General features: G+C 37.3%; 1 protein-coding gene across 3 annotated transcripts; it reads left to right on the top strand.

Moving 5' to 3' along the window:
* The first annotated feature begins 579 nt into the window (after positions 1 to 579).
* Positions 580 to 17056, top strand: LOC133446075 (solute carrier family 35 member F5-like). 3 transcript variants are annotated; one of them, XM_061723833.1, is made up of 15 exons: positions 580 to 727; positions 1606 to 1747; positions 3610 to 3759; positions 4121 to 4183; positions 4288 to 4369; positions 4871 to 5061; positions 7032 to 7113; positions 7279 to 7366; positions 10418 to 10482; positions 10620 to 10724; positions 10855 to 11014; positions 11146 to 11236; positions 11500 to 11654; positions 12667 to 12759; positions 15104 to 17056. In XM_061723833.1, exons 2-14 carry the CDS (start codon positions 1613 to 1615, stop codon positions 12746 to 12748), a joined length of 1449 nt encoding a protein of 482 aa, XP_061579817.1. In that variant the 5' UTR covers positions 580 to 727; positions 1606 to 1612; the 3' UTR covers positions 12749 to 12759; positions 15104 to 17056. The 3 variants fall into 3 exon arrangements, with proteins under 3 accessions (XP_061579817.1, XP_061579816.1, XP_061579818.1); XM_061723832.1 differs by having other exon boundaries at positions 580 to 1286; XM_061723834.1 differs by lacking the exon at positions 4121 to 4183 and having other exon boundaries at positions 580 to 1286.
* Positions 17057 to 23932: the final 6876 nt, after the last annotated feature.

Below are 23932 nucleotides of genomic sequence, written 5' to 3'. Positions count from 1 at the left end.
TAAATAAATAAATGATTAGATTAGATTCAACTTTATTGTCATTACACATGTACACAAGTACAGAGCAAGGAAATGCAGTTTGGCATCCAATCAGAAGTGCAACAGAAAGTATTATAGGAAATACAGTATATACAGATTATAAATTAAATAATGCAGAGATAGAAACAAGCTATCTGAGGTTGCTAAACTAGTGCAAATATTCAGTGCATATTGACTCGGGAGTGCAAACAAATGACTTAAAGTGTCTACAGTGCATAGAGAGTGGTGTAATATATATATATATATATATATATATATATATATATATATATATATATATATATATATATATATATATATATATATATATATATTTTTTTTTTTTTTTTCTTTTATATATATATATATATATTATATATATTATATTATTTATTATTTATTTATTTATTATTATATACTGTATATATATATTTTTTTTTGTTATATTTTATTTCTTATATATTTTTTATATATATATAAATTGAAACAATGAAAGGCTTATTTTGGACTCCATGTCCCAGCAGCCTTTGCGCCATAAGTGATGTCACCTGATGGTAATGGAAGGGGGAGGAGGACGTGCTAATGTTTACAACCATTGGGCTGGCTGCTTACAATTTCCTCGTAAACAGTGACTTTGTCAATATTTCTGCAGAATACCAAATGGAAGTTTATTAATGGAGCAAATTAAATGAGTACTTCACGCATTCGGGTAAAAAAACCACAAACGTTGAGCTGTTCTGTCTCTCTCTTTAAATTACCTCGGTTAGCTCTTAGCTCGATAAACAGGGAGCTAAACTAGAAAACATGTGTTGCTGTAAACCCAGTTGCTTGTCAGGGAACAAAGGTTAATGTTCATTTCAGATACAGTTTGTATTAATTTGCGCAACGTATTCAGCTCCAGACTGTCACATGTTTAACATCTACTAATAAGTATATAGACAGCATAAAAAACACCTATACAAATACACAGGTGTAAATATATAAAGCTGTGTATGTGTATTTATAGTCTACCGCGTGCTAGCTTTAACGATTGTGAGGAAATGTCGCATTTTACTGTATTTTACTGTGTAAATACTGGATTAATTCGTATTTAGCCACCTGTTTCATACTTGTAATTACACATTGAGCCGAGACGACCCTTGTCAGGTGGAAAAGTGTACAGTACAATCAATGTACTGTGTATTGGTCGACGTTTCCATCTACAGTTGATATGCAGCTGCATGTGTTGCTCAGTGGCACAGAGAAGTCTGCAGAAGTTAAACGTTCAAGTGAGTTGAGACGTTATACATTGGATAAAGAGTTTCATGCTCGATGTTATTGGACTTTATGAACATATACTGTGGTGTTGGTTATAGGTCTCTGATTGTTGTGGTATATGTTATTAACTGTGAGTCCTCTAGACTGATTTGACTGGCACTGGTTTATGCTACCAATCAAAACAAAGAATAACATTTCAGGCAGATGTACCCTTTTTCACCTTTCTTTTGCAAACTCTAAACTTAGGTTTCACCTAAAACAGCAGGAACGAGCTGTTTTCTGAATTTCTCCTGTTCATGTGTTTTTTTTTTCTTCTCTTTTTTATTTTAGTGTCCCGATGGAGTGGGTGTTCATCATGAACCGGATGAGCTCTCAGGGTAGCCTTGCAGCCCAGCGGAGAAGGATGGCCCTGGGGGTGGTGATACTCCTGCTGGTGGATGTCATCTGGGTAGCTTCGTCTGAGCTAACCTCAGTAAGAACTGTTTCACTCACGCAATGAAGTTAACAGTAAGGGGACACTGCTGTAGCAAAGAGAGACACCTCAGATATATTTTGTAACCGCAGAGAGTGGAGATGTTCTGGGATCTGTAAGTTATTACAGATCCCAGATATTAACAGATATTTAATTTTTTAATTAAAGTGATGACAGAAAGTTATCATAAGTTGTACAACATTTGCAACACCTTGTTAGGTTTCTGTTTCATCTCAAGAAACATTGAATTAATTTATTTATGATCTGTCCATCTGTTCTAGGCTGGCAGAAGTGTTTTTTTTCCAAGTTTTTCTTAACTTGTTAAACATAAAGGGGTGAAATATTCCATTACTGAGTATAAAATATTAACTTTCACTGTCGACTCTTAGTCGACAGTGCCTTGTTGCAAGGACAATATAAAACTGAACCCTTAGGCTGAGATAACTGTCCGTAGATCAATGGAAAAATATTGTATTAAGGTGCTGACCTTGATAAACAATTAAAAATATATAAATACTGACAATTTGCTCAAAAGCAGGGAAGCATACATCATTCAGAAATAGAAGAAGATTTGAACCACAATAGATTCTGCAGACGTAGCTGCTCAATCAAACTGAATAATTAAAGATGAAGAGTCTTGGTCATACAAATAACTAACAAACCAGTTGTCACTTTTGATTAGCTCCAACAATCCTTTGTAGAGAGGAAAGAACCTCACACAAGATCAATCATCAGAGCAATCCTCCACCAATTAGGTTGCTTTTATTAAGTGCAACATGAAACCATTTCTGCCTTTATGGAACATGACATTACAATGGCAATGCCTCAAAATGAACCTAAATAACTTACAAGGGATGAAAAGCAAAATCCTCTAATGTGATGAAATAAATACTGAACAATTGTGCAAGGGAACTCAGGGAATTTCTATCAGTTTATTAAACTCATTGTTTTACTCTGAAGTGGAGGGAATACATCATTCTCCAGGAATGATGTTTTAGGACGGATGCTAAAAGATTGATCAGTAACGAGGAAAAGGAAAATGTAGAACTATATCGTATCAGCTTGCATTTCCTTTTGGAAAAAACACAGGGTCTCAAGCAAGGGCAAGGTTTACAGTTCAAAAATAAAAAGCATACAGCCAATGAAACACAGGAGTTGCTTGTTTGAAAATCGGAAAATGAACCCAGGTAGGCGTTAATAAAAGTTGTTTAAATTGGTGTTCATTGATGCTCCTGGTTCAGTTTGATTGAGCTTGAACGTGTCCTTCAAAAACAGTGTGAGAAACTTGTGAAGCTTGTAGATTAACTCTAAAGAAGAACTGATGCTGTTATTGTTGCCAAAGATTCTTCAACAAAGTACAAAGTGGAGTGTGTGAATCGTTTAAGTAAATATGATATATCAGTCTTGATTAATTTCTTTTTGCTTTGCCCCTGTGATGAGTCTAAAATAAAAAATGTTCAAAACCTAACAGCGCCTTAAATTTGTGCACAAATAAATAAAAAACTTTTTTTCTCCACTCCCCCATAACACACTTAAGTGCTAAAATCATTGTAACCACTGTGACTTCCTCACTCTCAGCGTACTGCTTATTTAAGCTAAAGGTTTAATATGCAAGGATATCTTTACACTGGTTCAATTTGATTCTATAAGGTTGGTATCTTTATAGAATAAAGCTTATAGTTGTCATCATCTGAGAAAAAGCTGAGGTTAGAACTCTGAAACCTCTTAACAGGAGATTAATCATCATGAAACCAAATCTCGCTGGATGGAGATGTGAAATGTAGACTTTTCAACAGCGTAATATGTTAGTCAGCCAGCAAGGTGTTCATCCTAAATGTTTTTCTCCCTCTCAATTCCCTTAGTACATTTTCAAGCGACAGGAGTACAACAAGCCCTTCTTCAGCACGTTCACAAAGACTTCCATGTTTGTGCTTTATTTGCTGGGTTTCCTCCTGTGGCGGCCCTGGAGGCAGCAGTGCACTGGCACTCTGAAACGGCGGCGTCCTGCGTTCGTAAGTTATTAAAACTACTTTTACCTCATGGATAGATGTGTAGGTAGTTACTGCCTCATCCTAAACTTCTATGTTGTAATAGAATAGTTTTAACTTGTGGAAACCTTGCAAGAGGATCACAAAGCATGCCCTTCTGCAATGTTTACTGACTTTTATTTTCTTAGCCACACCTTTTAACCTCTTTTTTTTTAGATTTTCAGAACAACTTGGGGGCTTAGAATCAGGATTTCTTTCCCCCTATAAACTCGTGAATGAAAATTGTGAACAACTTTGGGAAATCCATTTGCTGGGGCATAAAGTCATGATCTGAACTCTTGGGTTTTGTTCTGGAAGTAATAGTTTGAACTGTTCTTCCCTGCAGTTTACTGACGCTGAGGCCTACTTTACACGTTGCAACACCGACACCACTGTGAACAACTGTTTGGTACGCAGTCGTATCACAGAGTAAAATCAGGCTCTAAAAGCAAACCAGTCTGAAGTGTATTCTCTACCTTTTTACTGACGCGACCCTCCGTCTTGTTCATGCAGAGTGAACCACTGTACGTGCCAGTGAAGTTCCAGGACATCCCGACTGAGCATTCAGATTGTTTAATCCGAGACTGTGAATCTTGTGAGTGCTTAACTGTTCTTGTTTCGGTTTAAATAGAAGTTATGTACAGTATATTCACAATCTTGCATTTAGGTGTTCTGACTAATATTTTCATGACTTTTACCAGCAGAGGGCAGAAGTTAGCCAAAAAAAACAAAGACTCCAATTTACTTGTTCAGTTCTCTTTCTTTGAAGATCAACTTAAGATCAAATCATCTTAGCTCTGATGTACGGGTCAGTTTTAAAACTGACTTTTCAAGACGTCAAAATCGCACCGTAAAAGTAGTTTATTGGATTTTCTGGTGTTATTTAATATTACTAATTAACTGCTCTAAAACCTGTAATGAGAGTCATGCTTGTTTTTTAGCCTAGACAAACAAAAAGGTTATGAAGGTGACATTTCTCTTTGTTATTGTAACAAATACAGATAAAATCACAAATTTATTTGAACTTTTCTGAAATGGCATTTTAAAAACAGCCCTGCCTCCATGATTCACTCCTTTCTTTATTCCTACCTTTCAGCTTCCAAAAAGCAGCGTGTCCGTTTTAGTAATATCATGGAGGTGCGTCAGCTCCCTTCCACACAAGCCCTAGAGGCCAAACTGTCCCGTATGTCCTACCCAGCTGCCAAGGACCACGAGGCCATGTTACGCACGGTGGGGAAGCTAACCATCAGTGATGTTGCCAAAATCAGCTTCTTCTTCTGCTTTGTAGTGAGTAGAAAGCAGCCGGAACATCACAGTTTTCATTGCTGTTTCAAATGATGACTTGTTGGCTGAATTAAAGAAGTCATTGTTTCTTTTGTAATTGTCCTTACTTATAACCGCAAAAACATTTTTTTTCTTTAGATTCATTAATAACTAGTAGTGGTACTCTGTGTAATTGTCAGCTACTTATAACAGACTTGAGCTTAGTTTGGTCTTTCGGGACCGCATTTATTTATCCATCTTCTGTCCTCTGTGAAATAACGGCTTACTGAGGGGCTTGTCTAAGACCAGTGACTATTTCATTATGTTGTATTTTTCAGAATTTACAAAATAAACCGTAACAAAATGTTTCTAACAAAATGTTTCCAACAAAATGTTTCCAACAAAATGTTCACAATTTATTTAGAAGTATTTGTATTTGAGAGAAATGAATATTTGCTGTCGGTAAGGTGAAGTCAGTGACAGTAAAAGTTGCTTTATATTACCATGTAAGCTCGTATATGATCTAGAAAAAGGTTATTTATTGCATGCACATTTGTGAAAACTGAATTTGCTTTCATTTATTTTGTTAGTGAAGGGATAAAAAAGTGAACTAACATATTAAAGATCGTGATAACAAGCAGATGAAGTGCAGCTATGAGCATTCTTCCAATTTTGCATTTTTCCAAATTCAGTAAAAAAAAAAAAAGTATCTGCGTCCAGCTGCGGATATTTGAATTTGCTGACCTGGGCATCATTTTCCTTGACATTCAAGTCTTGGGTTGGGTTATTTTGTTAAATGGCTGTCTGGTCTTTGCTGAAATGGTCATGGAGAGTCAAACAAAAAAGGCTGAAAACTTTATTAAGCTTTACACAAGAATCCTCCACCATCATACAGTGCTTGTCTTGAGGGATTTGTGAACATGTACTCCACCTTAGTCTTTTTATTTGGGTGCATCTGTTATTTGAATGGATATGTATATGCAAAATAGTATATACATAAAATAGTGCTGAAGTGAAGTCAAAATTAAAAAAAAAAAAAAAAGAAAATCATGAAAAACATCAAGATCTGGTTCTGCAGGTTACCTTCATGCATACATATCACAAATCACACATAACATAACATCACATATCACACCCCCTTCCCCTGTAGCATCATGGTATGGCAATGTTTTTCATTAACAGGGTATAGGAAATTGGTCAGAACTAAAGAATTATTTCTTTGTTTCAACATCGGCAAAATGTTAAGAATCTTATGGGAATCAAATGATTCTTATCCTGTAAAATTTACATTTTAATTCTAGGTTTTAAGGCAAGCTGGATAAAATTTGAAAGGGGGTGAATTTTTTTTCAAAATAGTTCAAAACAATTACAAGTCTTGGTCAACATGTTGCAATGATGTCCTGTAATTGTCTTCAGCTTAGTCACTGCAAGCTTTCTGTTTGCACTTAAATATTATTGGAGACACATGGTTTTAGTCATGTGTTTGTGCTTATTAGTAAGATCTGCTCATGGCATAAATGACTTGTGTGAATCAGCAGAAAGTGGTGGGGAATTTTGAAGTGATGAGCTACTTTTAATTTGTGGTCTACCTCTTTTTGAGCAGAACGAAAATTAAACATTGATTGCCATTCAGTGTCCTTCAACATGAGATTTTCAAGTAGAAGGGCATTGAATGGGACCAGATTAGAGGCAGCCTGTTGCAGTACAGGTTTGGTGGCAAGTGTGGCACTTTTTACCATCTCTTATAATGAATAACCATGGAAACAGGAAAGTTGTTTGTGTGTGGGAGCGGCTCATACATCACTTCCCTCTTCTCCAGATGACTACTACAACACCTGTGTAAAAACCTGTGTATTTAATCAGTGTAAATTCAAGCTGACAGATACTTTATTCCGAATTTCAAAATAGATTAGAGCTTGAGAGGTTTAATCAGTGAGTTGAATTCAAATTCAGTTGCAACATGTTACATTTCTACATTGCTGTTTGTCTTCTAGTGGTTCCTGGCTAACCTCTCATACCAAGAAGCCCTGTCTGACACGCAGGTTGCAATCGTCAACATTCTGTCATCCACCTCAGGTGGTTATTTATTTCTCTTTGTCTACAAAGTTCTTGACAGTTTTAGTTAACCCAAGAAATTAGTCTTTAATTGATAGTTTATCGCTGTTACATGTTAATCATTACTCTGTTCTTTGATTGTCAGTTTTGTGACTGAACTGTATCATATCATGATTCCTCCTCCAGGTCTCTTTACACTGATCTTGGCAGGCATCTTTCCCAGCAACAGCAGTGACCGTTTCACTTTGTCCAAACTGTTAGCAGTGGCTCTGAGGTAAGTGAACGGCATTTGAGACGGCCCAACAAGTTAAGACATTTTTAGTCTTTATAGTTATGATGCTGTTTTCTACAATTGCATTGACATTTTTAAGTTTTTGATGCCATTTTTAATTTAGAGGAACACAGTAAGTGTTGACCTGCTTGATGGTGTTGCATTTCCTCCTTTAAAAGTATTCAAGTTTATGCATGGGTCTGTTTATAATAATCTTTTTACTATTAGTATGGATGTCCCGATCACATTCTTTTGCTCCCAAGTCTGAGTCTGTCATTTGATTTTGGGGTATCGGTTGATACCATGCCCCGATCCAATCGTTTGGTGATTCACATAAAATAGTTTAAAAACAATTAAGCAGCTCTATATTTTCTGTCTTGCCAATTTCCGTAGCACTGCATTCACTGTCCAAAATAGAAACATTTCCAAATTGCAGACACTTCTGATATCCCAAGCCCACATCAAGTTTGCTCGATACGATATAAATATGTTTGGATCTACAAATGATCTTTCTTTTCTTGATTCTTTAAAAAAAAAAAAAAAAAAATTATGTCACAATTCCAATCCTTCCCCCCCTGTCCTAACTATAAGCTCGTACAGCACAATTTAATTTTTATTCTAATAAATACTTTAATTGGAATTGGGCATGAATAATTAATTAGCTGTTTATTATTCAACGGCTATTTCAAGATCAGCCAGCTTTGAATTTGAGGATGTGCAATTCATTGGCAGTCTGGATGTGGAGAGATGGACGTCTGCTGTTGCGACTGCAGCCGAGAGCTCTTTGGTTTAGGGCCCACAGCAGCATGGGCTGCTCACTGAGAGGAGTGAGAACAATACGAACCTTCAAGTTAGAGTCTATAAAGGTCTTCAGTTGCTTTTTTTTTTACACAAACGTCATTGGAAGGTACTGAAATCTCACTAATATATCGTGACTAAGTTGGCAACACGGATGTCAGCTCTTAAGCTAGCACTGCTACACTAGGTGGAAGGTTATGCCTACACTGTGCCTGATATAATTGGAATTGTTAACGGTAAAACTTATTGATGGACATTAAATAAATAAATGAATAATGTAATTTAGTGATTTACAAATGTATCATCCAATCATTTTAAAATTACATGATCAGAAATTTGGCCTGATCACATGATCGGGTCGGGACATCACTACTTATTAGTACTTATTGTTAGCCGTGTATTTTATTCATCATACTGATTTTACTTTTACCCACTCACACTGAAGTTCTCTCAAAGTGGCGATTTCTTAGCTGCGACTGTACCTTTTTTTTAATTTGTCTAAGTTGATTTTATTTTTTTATTTTTTTATTCTCCTTGTGCCTGGTAAAGACCAAGATATATTTTGAGCTGAAGTTGTTCCATAAAGCATGAATGTGTTTTCAAAATGTGAATTTAAGAAATTCCTTTGGTGTAGTTTGAAATGAAAATCATCATGTAATCATAAAAACAATTAGAATATGTTAACAATGAGGTTTTCTGGTTATTCAAAATAATGAAATCTGCTTTCCAGCACCTCAAAATAAAGCTAACAGGAGGGTTCAGAGACTGCATGCTGAGATCCACTAATATTGAATGGGCTTCTCCTTTGCACATGGTACAGCATTTCACCACGTTTCTTGTGAACAATCAAACAGTAGCAGTCACATCCGCCTCTACTTTTAATTAAAATACTACGTCTCTTTGTGCCTTAATGCTGGCGACGACTGCGGCCAGTGACATTATGGTTCACTGGCAAACATCCCATTATTGTCACGGCACTGTCGCTTGAGGCGATGTCCTCAAATTTGTCATTAATGCTCACTTGGATTCATGGATGATCTGATCAGAATTTTTAGGTCAAATGACAGGAACTATTCATCCAATCTCTGATAAACTTGACGTGTGTGTGTTAATTAATTAATTTAGTTAGTTAAACCTTTAATTTCACCAGAAAACAAAACATTGTACAAGAGGGTCTCTGACAAAAAAGGTAGAAGCTCATGGATTCTGTGGGAATAATACAGTATAGAAACTGTATTGTTCATAACAGCAATCAAGACAAAGTTATCAAAGACAAGAATGTAAATTAATATAAAACATCATACAAATAGTCATGTTTATTGCGGATTAAAACAGGTAGCAGAGGTCAACCTTAGCCTTACCACCTAGACATGGTTGCCACCAAGCCATTAAACATGAGCTCAAATATATTTCTAGTAACCAGCTCCCTTTTTGAGATTTGAGATTTGAGCCGATTTGTCCTAGTCTAACAAGTAACATGATGTTTGAATATATATAAGGTGTTAATGTAACTTTAAAGCCTTTTGCATGTGGACGCTTCATCAAGGATGACCTTTGAGATGATGTCACAGTTCAGGCTTCGCTGACTGATTTGTGACGTCACGCAGTTTTATCACTTCACATAACTAGCCTATACTAAGTGGGACTTTACTGGTCGAGTGTAACAGAAATGATGACATTTTATGCCCAAAAGGTCATCCTTTGTGATAAAATAAAATATACACAATTAATCTGAAGACATTTTATATTATTCGTTTACTTTCAGGAAGTCATTTTTATGATGCTCTTTAGTAGCATAAGCTATTTTGTTTTAATTGCAATTTAAATGGATGTTGCAAAGAGTGAAAATAATATATAAAAATTCAACTTCCAAATGGTTTTGAATTAGAATTTCCAGGTAAGAGGTGAAACCTGGTTTCTGTAATACCCGTCAGACTCTGAACAGACTTGGATATAAATAACAACATAGCTAATTAGCAGAGGCATGCATCTTTGAGACAGCAATCCTAGTTTGTTAATATTGTGTCTGTTAAAACTTTAAAGGGTTCTTTGCAGCTTTTCCGAGGTGCTGGCAGGCAGATGTTATTGCTTTATGCATAGCTGATTTAATTTTCTGCTTAATTTTACCGAAATTGTTTAGTGTAGTGGAGTCAATTTAATTAAACTAATAATGTGCCATTGATTGTTTTTATTTATTTGTGATAAGCAATTCATTTTTCATATTAATTAGCAACATTAATGATCTCTTCTCTTTAGCATGGGAGGTGTAGCTCTTGTCAGTCTCTCCAGCATGGACAGCCCTGATGGAAAAGGTGCCATAGGTATCCATAGAAACAGCTTTCTCTTCATTTAATTACTGACTGTGAAGTGAACATTTATTATGAGCTGTGTATTAGTGTTTGATTAGCATACATCGAAACCTTCTTTCCAAGTGTAATTGAGGGAAACCTTTCTGAAGGTTCTCTGTGGTCCCTGGCCGGGGCGATGCTGTATGCCGTCTACATTGTGATGATAAAGAGACGGGTGGATCGAGAGGACAAGCTCGACATTCCAATGTTTTTTGGTAAGCAGTTCATGTGTTGCAGTTAATTTTATCCCTCAGTCCTTTTCTATATTCCCATCCCTCCATGACTAGCCAAACGCCTGTACTCAATAAGAACTATGAGTCAGTGAAGCTGCTTTGTGTCTCTCAGGGTTTGTGGGTCTGTTCAACCTGCTGTTGCTGTGGCCCGGCTTCCTCCTGCTTCACTACACGGGCTTCGAGGCCTTTGAGCTTCCCAGCCTACTAGTGTGGATGTACATCCTCATCAATGGCCTGATTGGAACGGTTCTCTCAGAGTTCCTCTGGCTCTGGTGAGCAGCTGATACATCATTTATTCAAGTCACAAATCATCACAGAACATTTGGCAGTCTTTTTCTAAGCACTTTTTTGTGTGGAAATGTCCACAGTGATGAGTAAATGTTCTGACCCCCCCCATCCCCAGGGGCTGTTTCCTCACATCATCACTGATCGGGACTCTGGCATTGAGCCTCACCATCCCGCTGTCTATTATGGCTGATATTTGCATGCAGAAGGTAAGTTTCCCTTCACAGCAAGTTGAGGTTGTTCACGTTCTTTTTCTAATCAACAACAGCCAAAAGTTGAAGAGAATTTATTTTGAAGAGTAGTTTAAGTTTTTTTTAGTTGTCATTATTTATGATAGAGCACTGAAGTAAAATTAGAGATGTTGTCTGCTGCTTTGCATTTGTCAGTATTTAATTAATAGTTTGATAAATCTAAATCATTTTACAAAAGTTAAATTGATCCTGAAACTTATATCATTTTTGTTTATTGACAGGTGCGTTTTTCATGGTTGTTTTTTGCGGGGGCCCTGCCCGTCTTTCTGTCCTTCTTCATTGCCACACTTTTATGCCACTACAACAACTGGGATCCCGTACTGGTGGGGCTGAGAAGGTTATATGCCTTCATCTGCAGAAAACACCGCATTCAGAGGTACACGTTGTGCAATTTGATTGAGTAAAATTACCATATTGATGTCATATTGATTATTGATGCTATTTAAGCAGAAAATGATTCAACTTGTAAGTTCTTCCACTTGTGACCCATTTGAGTTCAGGGGGTTTCCTTTTTTCCCAGAAATCTCCTACATTTATTTGTGTTACCACTGCTGCAATACAGAGTCAAAAAGTCTTTCATCATCCAACTGTCTACAGTCTCTCTAGCATCTAAACCTATTTGTGGCTAGAGAGCGAAAAAGGCAGACTAACAATCAAAAATCTTCTTTGAAAAGATTGCATATGATCTTGAAAATGTAGCCTCTACTAAATGTCCAGACAAAACAAGCCACTGACAGTTTGACTTTTAGCAATAATAGTCTTAATGGAATAAATACATTAGTTTATCTGCACAGCAATTTCCTTATTAATCACATTTAGGCACTTATTTGGTTCAGTAATTTTCTGATGTCTTTCACTGCATCTCCTTGGAAATGTTCTGATGTTATTTATAAAACGCCTCCATACAGACACACATGCTTAATGGGCGGAAATGCTTCTTCTGCTGTCAGTTCAAGACAGAAGTTGTCTCTACAGACAAATGCATTAAAATCCTGCGGCGAGTCAGCTGTTGGTAAAATATGAAAGGTGGTCAGTGGTCCTTTTAAAAGGTTAAAGCTTTTAAGTAGTTAAAAAGAAATTGAACTTTTGTATTGTTGTTTCCTTACGTTATGATGAGAAACCTATTAAAAAGAAATCGACTGTCACACACTCATTCTTTTCTTCTCCGACATTCTCACAAGCATAATGGAGCCCATTTGTAGGTCCCAGCTTTGCTAAGTTAAGTCTGTAATCAGCTGCACATGCTTGACTGACTAACCTCTCTGCAGCAGTTAAACGCTCCTTCTTCTGTGAATGCTTGCGCGCGTTTTAGTGAGGGATGATTATAATAATGATGTTTGTCAAGATGACAGGTTTGATGATGATTGACACCCTGCTCGCTTCCCCAGACTGCCGGAAGACTGTGAGCAATATGAAAGCCTTATTCCTCTGCACACCGTCTCCCCCAGTGAAGGAAGCTTCTGTTCGTGACCAAACAAAAGGTAAGTGGTCACTCAACCCTTTCACACCCCTGCGTGCGTGTTGTCGGCTGGTGTGTTTGAAAATGTGCCGTAAATACAAGTTGTGTTTTCATGGAAGTTGCATAAATCCGATGGGTGAATTGAAAGCTACTTTTAGTGTGTCGGATAACAAAAACAAATCTTTAATACACTTAATACAGAATAAGAAAGGCACTTGTTAACAATGAATCTAAACTGAAGAAGGTAGTTGGGTAGTGACAAACACACTAGCCAGTTTTCAACCAAACGTTGTGGCTGTTTTGGCTCATTGGAAGATTTCACAACAGTGGCTGAGTTTCAGAGTCAGTTGTGTTAAACAAATGTCCGGCTTTTCCAGACAGCATCAATGTTTGGATGTGCTGTTGAGTAAGAGAGACAGATGATAAGCATGACAGGATGTTCAACTCGTAAATGTTTTAGACTGAAGATTAGCCACCCACTCCACCAAGTTTGCATCTCGGTGAAGTCATTCCTCTCCTTAATATTCATAGGTTTAGTCAAACTTTTCTCATCTGCCTAATCGCACAAAGTAATTGCCACCAAGGGGAGAAAGGTATTCTAAACCCAGCATGTGCTTTCTAATAGAGATGATATTGGGGGTCGAAAACAGAGCAATTCTGGACATGCATATACTTGTCTCGTGGTTATTTAGTGTCCTGTGGAGATGTTAATGCTAGGAAAAGCTAATGTGTGCATATCAGTAGGGCCAAAAAAAGGATTGCTCATTTCTTTTGTCAAATCGACCACAAATGTTCATCATGAATACTGGTGGCTCAATGTTAAACTTGATGTTTAACATTGAGGCATAGAAAATGACTCCGTGTTTTGGCAGTCACTCAAAAGATTAAGACACATTAGTGTCTTGAATAATTACAGCTTTGCTTGAGGCACAGCAGTGGGACACTCTTTATTAATATTACTTAAAAAGAAATCTGAAAACTATTGAATTAGCAGAACAAGCAAGACTTGGGATCAATAACCAATTATAGATGAAAATGTGGTTTTAACTCCAGACATGTATTATTATATCATGTAAGTTATTTACTATTGCACTTAACTTGTCAATGGAGATGTGACAGATATGATCTAATATCTTTATCAGGGCTTGTTGCATATGTCATTCACTGTCAGCACTGATCTTTAAAAGAAAATTGTAATAATATGTTATTTTGATTGTGTAGATAATAACTTTTCTAAGCTCTTGGACTAAAATCTAAAAAATAATATATTTGAACTTGTGGGATGTAGTTCTGTCTGTAGGAAAAAGAAAAAAATAGTTGTATGAAGGCTGTGTAAAATAAGATGAGTTTTCCTCAATTTCAAAGATAAAAAGTTTGAGGTGTGTTTGAGGTGAGAAAGAAACGGCCTCAAGGCTGCTGTTGCCTACGTCTCACTTCTGCTAAAGGTCAGTTTCTTAGGTGGACAGCGGGGAACTGCACTTTAGGCAGTCAAGTTGCATTGTGGGTAATGTGGGCAGCAGGTTTTTTACATTAAAGAAGAGAGCACATAACTATATGAGTATCTTTTTCTCTTGTGTTTATTCAGTTTTTTTCTCCCTACATCTCTGTTTTCAGAAAAAAAGTTGCATCTCTTTGCAATGAATTGCAGATTTTAAAACCTATATTTAAATGTAAACATCATAGACACAAAATAAGTGTGCATTTTGGTTTGAAAGATATTTACTAATTTACTTTTTTTCCGAATGCCAACAACATCTCAAAATTCAAATAGAAAAAAAAAGTATCACAACAAAAATACCAAAAATTAGAAACCTGATCAATCTCACAACTTATCTATCATGAGCAGATTCAAAAAGAGAATCCTACAGAGAAGTCGTATATATGAGTTATAAAGTTGTGGAAGTTGTGGGAGGTACTTTGAATAGCAATGTTTTTCAATTTAAAGTCACGAGGAGATGAGAAATTTCATCATCTGAAGGTCCTAGTTCTGTTTAGAGGTTTAGAGAATCTGAAAAAATATCTGCATTTTAAAATGAAATGAAAAAAATCTTTGATCTGCAGTCCCCGGCACAATTCTAGCCTGAATCAGTGCATGAGCTCAAGACCACTTGTGAAAACCATTTCAGTGACCCATAGTTTGTCTACATGCACGAAGGCAATTTAAAACGGTCGTGCAAAGCAGAAATGTAAACAAGATGCCTAAATGTTAGACTCTTTGAGGTTCAAGAAGCAGCTTCTGTGATGCGCTGTGATGCGCTGTGCCGTGAAGTGCGTGTGTGCTCATGACTTTTCGAATCATTGCATTCGGTTTTTCCCCTTTTTAGATAGTTCCTGTTTTTCTCAATTTTTTTTTTCTGTATCCAAAGGTGGTCTGGGGGGATCTCACAGAGCTGACTAATCTGGAGGCTTTCAGAGACATTGAACTCATCACTGCTATTTGTTCATTTTATTTATTTTTTGAGACGGACGCACTCACCCGTATCCATTTCAGCAAGCTGGGTTTTTTTTTTTTTTTTCCAGCGCTGTCAGTTGAGGTGGAATTTCAGTTCTCACTTAGTTTTTGTTTAAATAAACATTATGGAACAAGAGGGTGCTGGACATCGATGGTAATTACTGCAGTTTTCCCGTAAACAAATGAAATGGTACATGTTGAGCTTCAGCACAACACTAACAGGCAGAGAAGATTTGTATGTTGTTGTTTTTTTTTTGTTTTTTTTACAAAGCTGGATTTATGTCATCAGTGAGTTGTTGGACATTGTTCTGGTCGTTCACAGACCTTCAGAAACTCTGCTGCGTGTTTGTAAAGTGTGTACATCTTGATCAATGACAATCTGTCAGACCCATACTGTGTACAAGAAGAAGTTTGCTTTTGAAGTGAAAGTTTTTAATGCATAAAGAAATCCTCAAACATCACCTCTACTTTCAGCATTTGAAATTTTAGAACTAAGTCTTTATGTATAATTGTCAATCTTTCTGGATTTACAGCAAGGGTTTTTTTTTGTTTCATCCCTGTGAAGCTCCTTTGTCGGGCCGTTTGTCCATACCCTTTTCTCAACCAATAAACAGCCAGAACAAAGACTCATCAGTTCACGGCACCCTCCGTGGGCAGCTTGGGAGACTGACGTCTGTTTCTGTTATGGGATTCTTTTTATTACCTTTATAACTTTTCTCAAGACAAAAATATCTCCCTTGCTGTTCCACAGGGGACCTGTTGTGATTTTCTTTTCTTCAACCAACCTTGTATAAGTCTGAAGTTCTCCAAAAAGAAAAATGAAACAATTCAACAGCTGGAAAGAATGTTTTTTAGTTCTTCATGTCAACTTTCTTGTTTGCCCGCTGTTTCTCTGTCGGTGCTGGATCCCGAGTTCAATCTGGGATAGAAGCACAAGCTTCGTTTGTGTGTTCAAACATGAACAGGACAGTAAGCCTCCTGCTATAAGCTGCAAAAGCATTAAGCTGCAATAACTGTCTGCTTGAATGAAGATTTATCTTTTCAGAATAGCTGTCTGTACTGTGCACAGTGCAACATGTATTGCTGTTTTATTTCAAATGACCACTACAGAATTATTTAGAGGATATATTTATGTATCAGTGTAAATCATTCCTCCTTGAGGTTACAATTCAGCCAAATTCTCTTTTACTTGAAATGAGATTATAACGCAGCAGATATGCTGTGCAATGTGATTCTTTTTCTTACAGAAAAACCGAAACAGAAAACATTTATTTGCTTTGCTTGTGATTTCATGTGATGACAAGAAGCACTTCTCTTTGCATTGTTGTGTAGTCTAGTATGTAAGCATTAAATGTAAATGTTATTCTACTCATCTAGACATGTGGACAGTGTCACAGTTTCTGTTTGCACTTATTAAAACGGCTGTACGAAGTGGAAGAAATTATTAAAGAGAGTAAATTAACACGTTGAGCATTTTAAATTATCCAAAAATGTTGGGCACTTGTGTTATTCCACCTTCTGTCATATTTTCAGGTGATAACGATTTATTTTCTTTTAGAGAGGGTTAATTTGTATGAGGTAATGTTTCCTGTCTTATAAGTGAATTATTTCCATTTATTTCATGTTTTATTAATGCTGCTTGTGGAATCACGATTATTATTATTTTCCTTCTCAGGTTATTTGCCTTGCTTTTGTTGTTTGAGCCTTTTTTTGTTTCAAAGTCAATAATGAAGATGGTCTACAATCAAAATGTTAGCTTCAAAAAGCCGGTCATATTAACTTCCTTTCATTAACCAGAGCTCTTGAATAATTCTGTTTTTCCAAGTCTGTTTTCATACTTCTGTGCACTATTAAAACATATCTTTTAGCGCTCTGTGTGAAATTGTGTTTTTAGAAAGAATTTACAAATGTTTTCACAAGCCAGATGTAAGATGTATTTTATTTAAGGCTGTGTGGATTTTCAGTTCAGAATTGTATCACTTCAGTATGTGGTCCTCCGAGATCAGAAATATATCCCCTATATGGTTATTTTACATGAGGTTAAAGACGTATAAGAATTCATGTGTAATTTAAAGACTTAAACTAAATTTCCAAACAGACTGCTAAATAAAGCATTTAGGCCCGAGGTCAGTGAGGTAAAGAAGAACCAATCACTCCAAGATTGCTTTCTTTTCCTCTCTCGCTCTCTCGTGAAAGTGATGGAAGAACATTCCAGCTCAGCAGCTGGAGCATCTATACAAACCTTTCTTTTTTAAACATATATGGTTTCCCAAACAATAACGACACAACTCAGAATAAAAAGGATTCTGTGATTATTACATTTTTATTTATTCATTTATTTTTTTTAAGGAATACCGTAGTGTACCATGTTTGTGTGGAGATGCTTCCAATTGTTCCGATTCCGATACCAGCATCGGAAATACTTGCTTCTGTTGAAACGAAGGAGATCTGTAACTACAAGTATTTATATCCTTGCAAAATTCCCCCCCCCCCCAAAAAAAATTGGATCAGTACTTTCAGCTTCATGAAGGGGGAGGAGACAGAAAGTAAAGTTGAAGTAACCGACTCTGAGTATGAGTTACCTTCATTACCGGTTCAACTGAACCCTCTTGCGGGGTTAAATTTCAAACCGTTCATGACATTCCAAAGAGGAAGACAAACAGAAAAACAGAGTGATGGAACATGAGTTGCTGGGCTAAGCTTGCTACCCAGCATTAGCATTAGGCTATCAGCAGTGTGCAGTTATTTTCTTGGAAAAACCAGTAAAACTCCTCATTTAGCAAGGCTGCTGTTTGCAGAGTTGGCACGAATGTAGATAATTATAACACAAGCTAGCTTATCGAGCTTTCCAGTAGCCATCATGTGAAAGAGGATAAGTTTATTAACCCTTTATAGGACACGCAAAAAAAATAAGTTTGATCAAAGTATATTACTAGATCTTTTTGCTTTAGTAAGTTTTGTCAGTATTTTACAGTGTATGCACATCTACTGAAGTCACCAAATAGTAAAAGGTTAAGCCAAAGGAGACTACGGGTAAACTATGATGGTGATAAGAATAAAGACATTCATAAAAGGTTAGTATTGAATATAATTTAAACAGTTATTAGACAAACAAACAAACAAAACATGTCTGTAAAGAAGCACTGGTATTGGATTGGTTCTATTATGCAGCAGGACCAGAGACTAAAGTGTGGGAAAGTTAATGCAGCCAAATACGCAGAAGTCCTCAAGGAAAATCTGTCAAAAGTCTTTAGTAGATGGATTTTCCTTATCTCCTTTAGCACAGGATTCATTGAACAACATTTATGAAAGACTGATTTGATTACAGTCATAAGTTCCCTGCAAAGTGTTACGTTAAAGTAACTAGAAAGGTTGAAATATGTTTGAGCTCTGAATAGTAAGAGACTGAAAATTAACCCTGGTGCAACTTTAAACAGGCCCATAAAGGAAATAAAGCCGTATATACAAACTATTTAACTAGCAAAGAAGAGTGATGTGTGTGCATGCATGATGGACGCATTGTTTAAAGAAAAATGTCAATGCACCTTTGAGCCACTTGCCTTCTCCATCATGATCCTCCTCTCATTGTTCTATTTGGGCAGAATTGAAAAGGATGAGTGCATGAGCTGTTTTAAATTGTGCCAATGGTTCTTCATTTAGATGCAACGCACTAACCTCAACTAAAGGAAAAAAGGCCAAATATGTCACTCAAAATTAAGCAGTTGTACTAAAAAGTCATATTAAAAAAAGAAAGCATTATTTTTTTAGCACCCAAAACAAACAAAAATAAAAATGCTCTTCTCTTTGCCTGGTCTAACAATTATATAAATAATTCAAATGAAAGAGACTACATGACCTATTACAAAGTTTCTTTGTGTACTGAAAAATATTTGACTAATGTATCATCAGCAAATGGGACCATCTCTACTAAAGTGGACATTTTTGTAGTTTTCCTGTTTGGAGTGTTCAAGTATGTGTTAACACAATGCCAACGAGGAAAGACATCATTAATAATCTTACAGAAGCACCTTAATGAGTTTCCATCACCACTAAAACCTAAATATCATCAACAAAGAAAAAACTTTAATTGGAACACCTAGAATTCGAAAAAACTGTCAAAAGTCGCAAAAAAACTTTTTACACTAACGAGGTGGTTTTTCATATGTGTCGATAGTCCAGTTAGGCGCATTTTCACTTCGCCAAAATCACTGGATGTGACGTAGTTGGTCACCAGACCAAACCATATGATCAGTTAAATGATCGTTCATCCTCTGACTTAGGCCCTGTCCCAATACTCCCCCTACCCCTAGTTTTCAGCCCTACCCCTAAATTTTGAGGGTAGTGGTGTCCCAATTCCTCGTTTCACCTAGGGGTAGTGAAGAAAACTAGTGTAGTGGCTATGATATGAATCTGTCCCTACAGATCGAGGGATTTCCGATGCTCACTAGTTGATCTAGGGCCAGAAAAATATCCCAGAATGCTTTTCGTCGTCATTTGCGGACTGAATAAAAAAAAAAACATGGCAGACATAGGTTACGTAACCTACGCCGTAGGCTCTGCGTTGATTTAACGCGGACCCATAAATCAGCTCCGGAGCCGGCAGGCAGAAATCTTGAAATTTTAGGAGCACATTTCTTAACAGGCGTAGCTACAACTGTTAGATTTCATCTATTAAACCAGCCAGCGGTAATTCTCAACGGAGCTGCAGGTTTCTCCCCTGGGACGACGGCGCAGGGCGATCACGTCTGTACTCCGGCTGCTGCTGCTCCGAGCCGGCGGCTCTTCTCATCTCCGAAAACGTCGGGTCAGATTTCTTAACAGGCGTTATTTGGACAAACTGAGCCCAGGTTGGGGATCTTAACGGTTACTTTTACGGCTGAAAAAATATTAAAACTTAATAAAGTGGCATATTAACAGCGCTACAGCTGAAATTAAAACAGCTTTTGGCTCTCTGCTTCCTGATTTTAGGGGTGGTGCTGAAAGTAGGAGTAGGGGGAGTATTGGGACAGGGCCCTGGGAAGATTTCAAGTGCCCTAAAATCTGTCCCTTCTTTTTTAGGGGTAGTGGTAGTGAGGGAGGGCTAGTGGTAGAAAGTAGGGCTAGTGAAGAAAAGTAGAGGGTGTATTGGGATTGGGGCTTATTTTGCAACCGTGGTAGCAGCAGTCACAATAACTTTAAAACTAAAGATATTTCGGTCCATCTCCTTCAAAGGCTGGCTGTCTTCTTCTCTTTCTACAAGAGAAGCCTTGCAGAAAGAGATCCTAGGAGAGTTACACTCATGAAGAGAAGTCTCACGGGACGCATCTCACGAGAATGACACTCATTTGAAAAACACAGTTCAATGACCCCCCCATCCACACACACACACACACGCACACACAGAGGCTTAACCTATCTACAAGTGCACTGGAAGTTCATCTATTGTAGCAACTCATCAGTCAGATAATGGTTAGAGGACTAATTTTGAATAATATGGCGTTAATCACGCTACTGTGAGAAAGATTACTCACAAGTGCAAGATATTTGGTAGTGTTAACAGGAGTGGACATTCCAGCAAGTTCACTCCAAGACCAAAGCATGCAATATTCATATTATTAAAAAAACCCAACAACAAACAAACCAAGAACTAAATCTCAGAATCTCAGACCCCGGTTAGCACATTGAATGTTAAAGTTCATGGCAGCACAAGTAGAAAAAAACAAGTTTAGCTAGCCTGCTTGACGGAGTTGCCAGGAGAAATCCTCTTCTCCTACTGAAGGAAAATGTGAGCACAGCTGGAGCATCTGGAACACTGTCCTTTGGCAGACAAGACCAAAGTGGAGGTGTTTTTCCATAATGCAGAGCCCCTTGTTTTTATAAAGAAACAGTGTATCAGCTTTAACATGTCATATAAACCTTTAAGCACGGTGGTGGAGGGATGGGGATGATGTTCACGTGAGGCCGTAACTCTGACGGCTCAACTTCGGCTGAAATCAGGTGTTGGATCAAAACAATAATCCCAAAGTAAAACTATGCTGTAAATAAAATTACTTTCACACAAATTTCTGTTAGAAAGTTTTGTTTCAGTGCTGTTGCGGGGTATGTCAATTATTCACGGCACAAATGTTGTCTTTGGTGACAAGTACACTGCAGATGCAGCAACAGAAATCATTTATGAATGCTGGCACATATCTGTAGCTACACTGAATTCAGGAAGAGTTTAAAATGCATCACCAGCTGTTTGTTCTTCCACTAACCTGTCTTTAATGTGACAAGCTGTACACAGGATGTGAATGAACATGTGGATTGTCCCAACACAGCAACACAGAAGGGGATCATTTCAAAATAAAGCAAGACATGAAGCTAATAAAAGCTTTAAAAGCTTTTATAAAAGTGGAGATTAAGGTTCCTCTAAGTTGATCCAAAAAGGAAAATGAAACATTATGTTTCTTACAACTATATTGCAACTTACAACTATATTTCTTTCTGAAGATTTGTGGTTCATGCTTAGATTTTTAGTTGCCTTTAAAACTTGCTTGGCCATTATTAAGTCAGGACTGCGGGTAGAAGGTGAACTGTAAGACATCAGTTAAACTTTTATTTGTCATTTCTGTCTCTTGAACACAAGAACCTCATGACTCAGTTGAAAAAAGGATGCATGCATGCATTAGCAGATGATTTAAACAATAAATGAAGATTCTGCAGTATTTTAATGAACAATCAACTTGATGATGCCACATTGAGCATGGTGATCAAAATTCCTAGTTCATAGTGTTTGACAGTACTTCATCAGAAGGCTTTTATTCAATCAGGTTCAAGTGTGTTCTCCGTATCTTACCTCTGATTTCTTATTAACAACCTCCTGGCAAGTTCAGGGAGAAATGTTTTTTTATACTTTTAGGATAGAGCTCTTAATGTTTAAATTAGTTAATATTAATCACTGTTTATCTCTATCCACCCACGCAACGATGTCTGGTTTACTTCCTGTACTTCAGCCAAGTTCCTGTTGGTGGAAACTTCCCCGTCCCTGTTCTTTTATCATCAAAAAGTAAACTAATATCCATCTTTTTTCTTCCTGTTGCACATTTCATCCATGTCGAAAGGTCTGTAAAATTGGGGGTTTAAATAGGGTAATGAATATATAAACTAAATGAAACACAGAAAAAAAGACTGATACAATGCATCTTGTAGCTTGGATCAACAAACTTTATTCAGTACCTTCATGTTTTACCATTTCAAAATGTAAAATTGAAACGGTGCTCTGTTCAGTCTGCTCCCAGTCCAGTAGGGAAGAAAAAATACAGCTGCACAGAGTTTGTATTTTCATTTTTTGCAGTCTGAATATCTTGTCAATGATTTTGAAAAACAGGTAGTCTGTGAATGACTCACAATATAGCACCAAAGACTCAACGGCACCCTGGTATTGCCCAGTACGCTTGGTAAATGCTGCACAATTTTGGGCTGTTGCAGACGGATGATGACTGCAGTGAAAGAATCATGGAGTTTGTTGTAAGTCAAAATTGCTGGTCTAATGTTCAATGACAGCTTTCTCAAAGGACATGTGAACAGAGATTGCTCGTAATAATTTTCTGACAATACCAGAAATCCTACAACTCATTCTCCTTTCTAGCCAATAAAGTACAGCATAACTTTAGTGTCAATTAATTAGGGCCCGAGCACTTACAGTGCGAAGGCCCTATTGTATCTGTAGGAATTTTTCTTTTTCTTTATTTTTCTTTTTCCGACAAAATGAGGGCCTTTGCCTCCCTAAACGTGCCCCAAAAGTCACCAAATTTTGCACCCAAGCCAGGCCTGGCGAAAAATTTTATATTTAATGGTTTGCATTAATGGGCGTGGTCTAATGGCTCAACAGCGCCCCCTAGAAAACTTTGTGCCTCAAGCCCCACAATACGGTTTGACGTACATGCACGAAAATCGCTACACACCTGTATCATGTTGCAACTTAAAGAAAAGTCTCTTGGCACCATGGCCAAAACCGACTAGGAAGTCGGCCATTTTGAATTAATCGTGTAATTTTGGCGAAATGTATGCCATTCCTTCGGCAGTTAATACGGCCCGAACCCTAACGTGCACCCAGGTGTGTTATACATCAAAATGTGCGTCTCGATCCTGCGACGACAAGCATTACTCTCAGTCAAAAGCGTTACAGTGGCAACGATAGACGCCAAAAAGCGCGCCCCCCCTTCATCTGATTGGTCCATATTTGATAGTTCCTACTTTCTGCCATAACTTTTGAATGGTTTGATATAAAGAGTTGTGGGTGGTGTCATCGGACTCGGTTTTGAGTCCTTGAACATAATTGGTGCATATTAGCCCTGCCCCTTCTTCTGATTGGTCGATATTTGATAGTCGCTATTCTCTGCCATAAGTTTTGAAAGGGTTGATATAAAGACTCGTGGGTGGTGTCATCGGACTCGGTTTTGAGTCCTTGACCTTCATTGGCCTGAATTAGCCCCGCCCCTTTCTCTGATTGGTCAATATTTGATAGATCCTATTTTCTGCCATAACTTTTGAATGGTTTGACATAAAGACTCGTGGGTGGTGTCATCGGACTCGGTTTTGAGTCCTTGGACATAATTGCTGCATATTAGCCCCGCCCCTTCATCTGATTGGTCGATATCTGATAGTTCCTACTTTCTGCCATAACTTTTGAATGGTTTGTTATAAAGAGTCGTGGGTGGTGTCATCCGCTAAATGTCCAGGCCTGAAGAATCTACATGCAAGTCATACAAGCGCTTCCACT

The sequence above is a fragment of the Cololabis saira genome, chromosome 6 (assembly GCF_033807715.1).
Source record: "Cololabis saira isolate AMF1-May2022 chromosome 6, fColSai1.1, whole genome shotgun sequence".
NCBI classification, from domain to species: Eukaryota; Metazoa; Chordata; class Actinopteri; order Beloniformes; family Belonidae; genus Cololabis; species Cololabis saira.
Note: the sequence above shows the minus strand (reverse complement) of the source record. Positions and strands in the feature narration are given on the sequence as shown.

Bases quoted from the DNA above. Each gene is read 5' to 3' on its own strand.
- LOC133446075 (XM_061723833.1), top strand. From the start codon at position 1,613: ATGGAGTGGGTGTTCATCATGAACCGGATGAGCTCTCAGGGTAGCCTT. The intron at 3,760-4,120 runs GTAAGTTATTAA...TCTTCCCTGCAG, and splicing joins AACGGCGGCGTCCTGCGTTC to TTTACTGACGCTGAGGCCTA. The intron at 10,725-10,854 runs GTAAGCAGTTCA...TGTGTCTCTCAG, and splicing joins CGACATTCCAATGTTTTTTG to GGTTTGTGGGTCTGTTCAAC.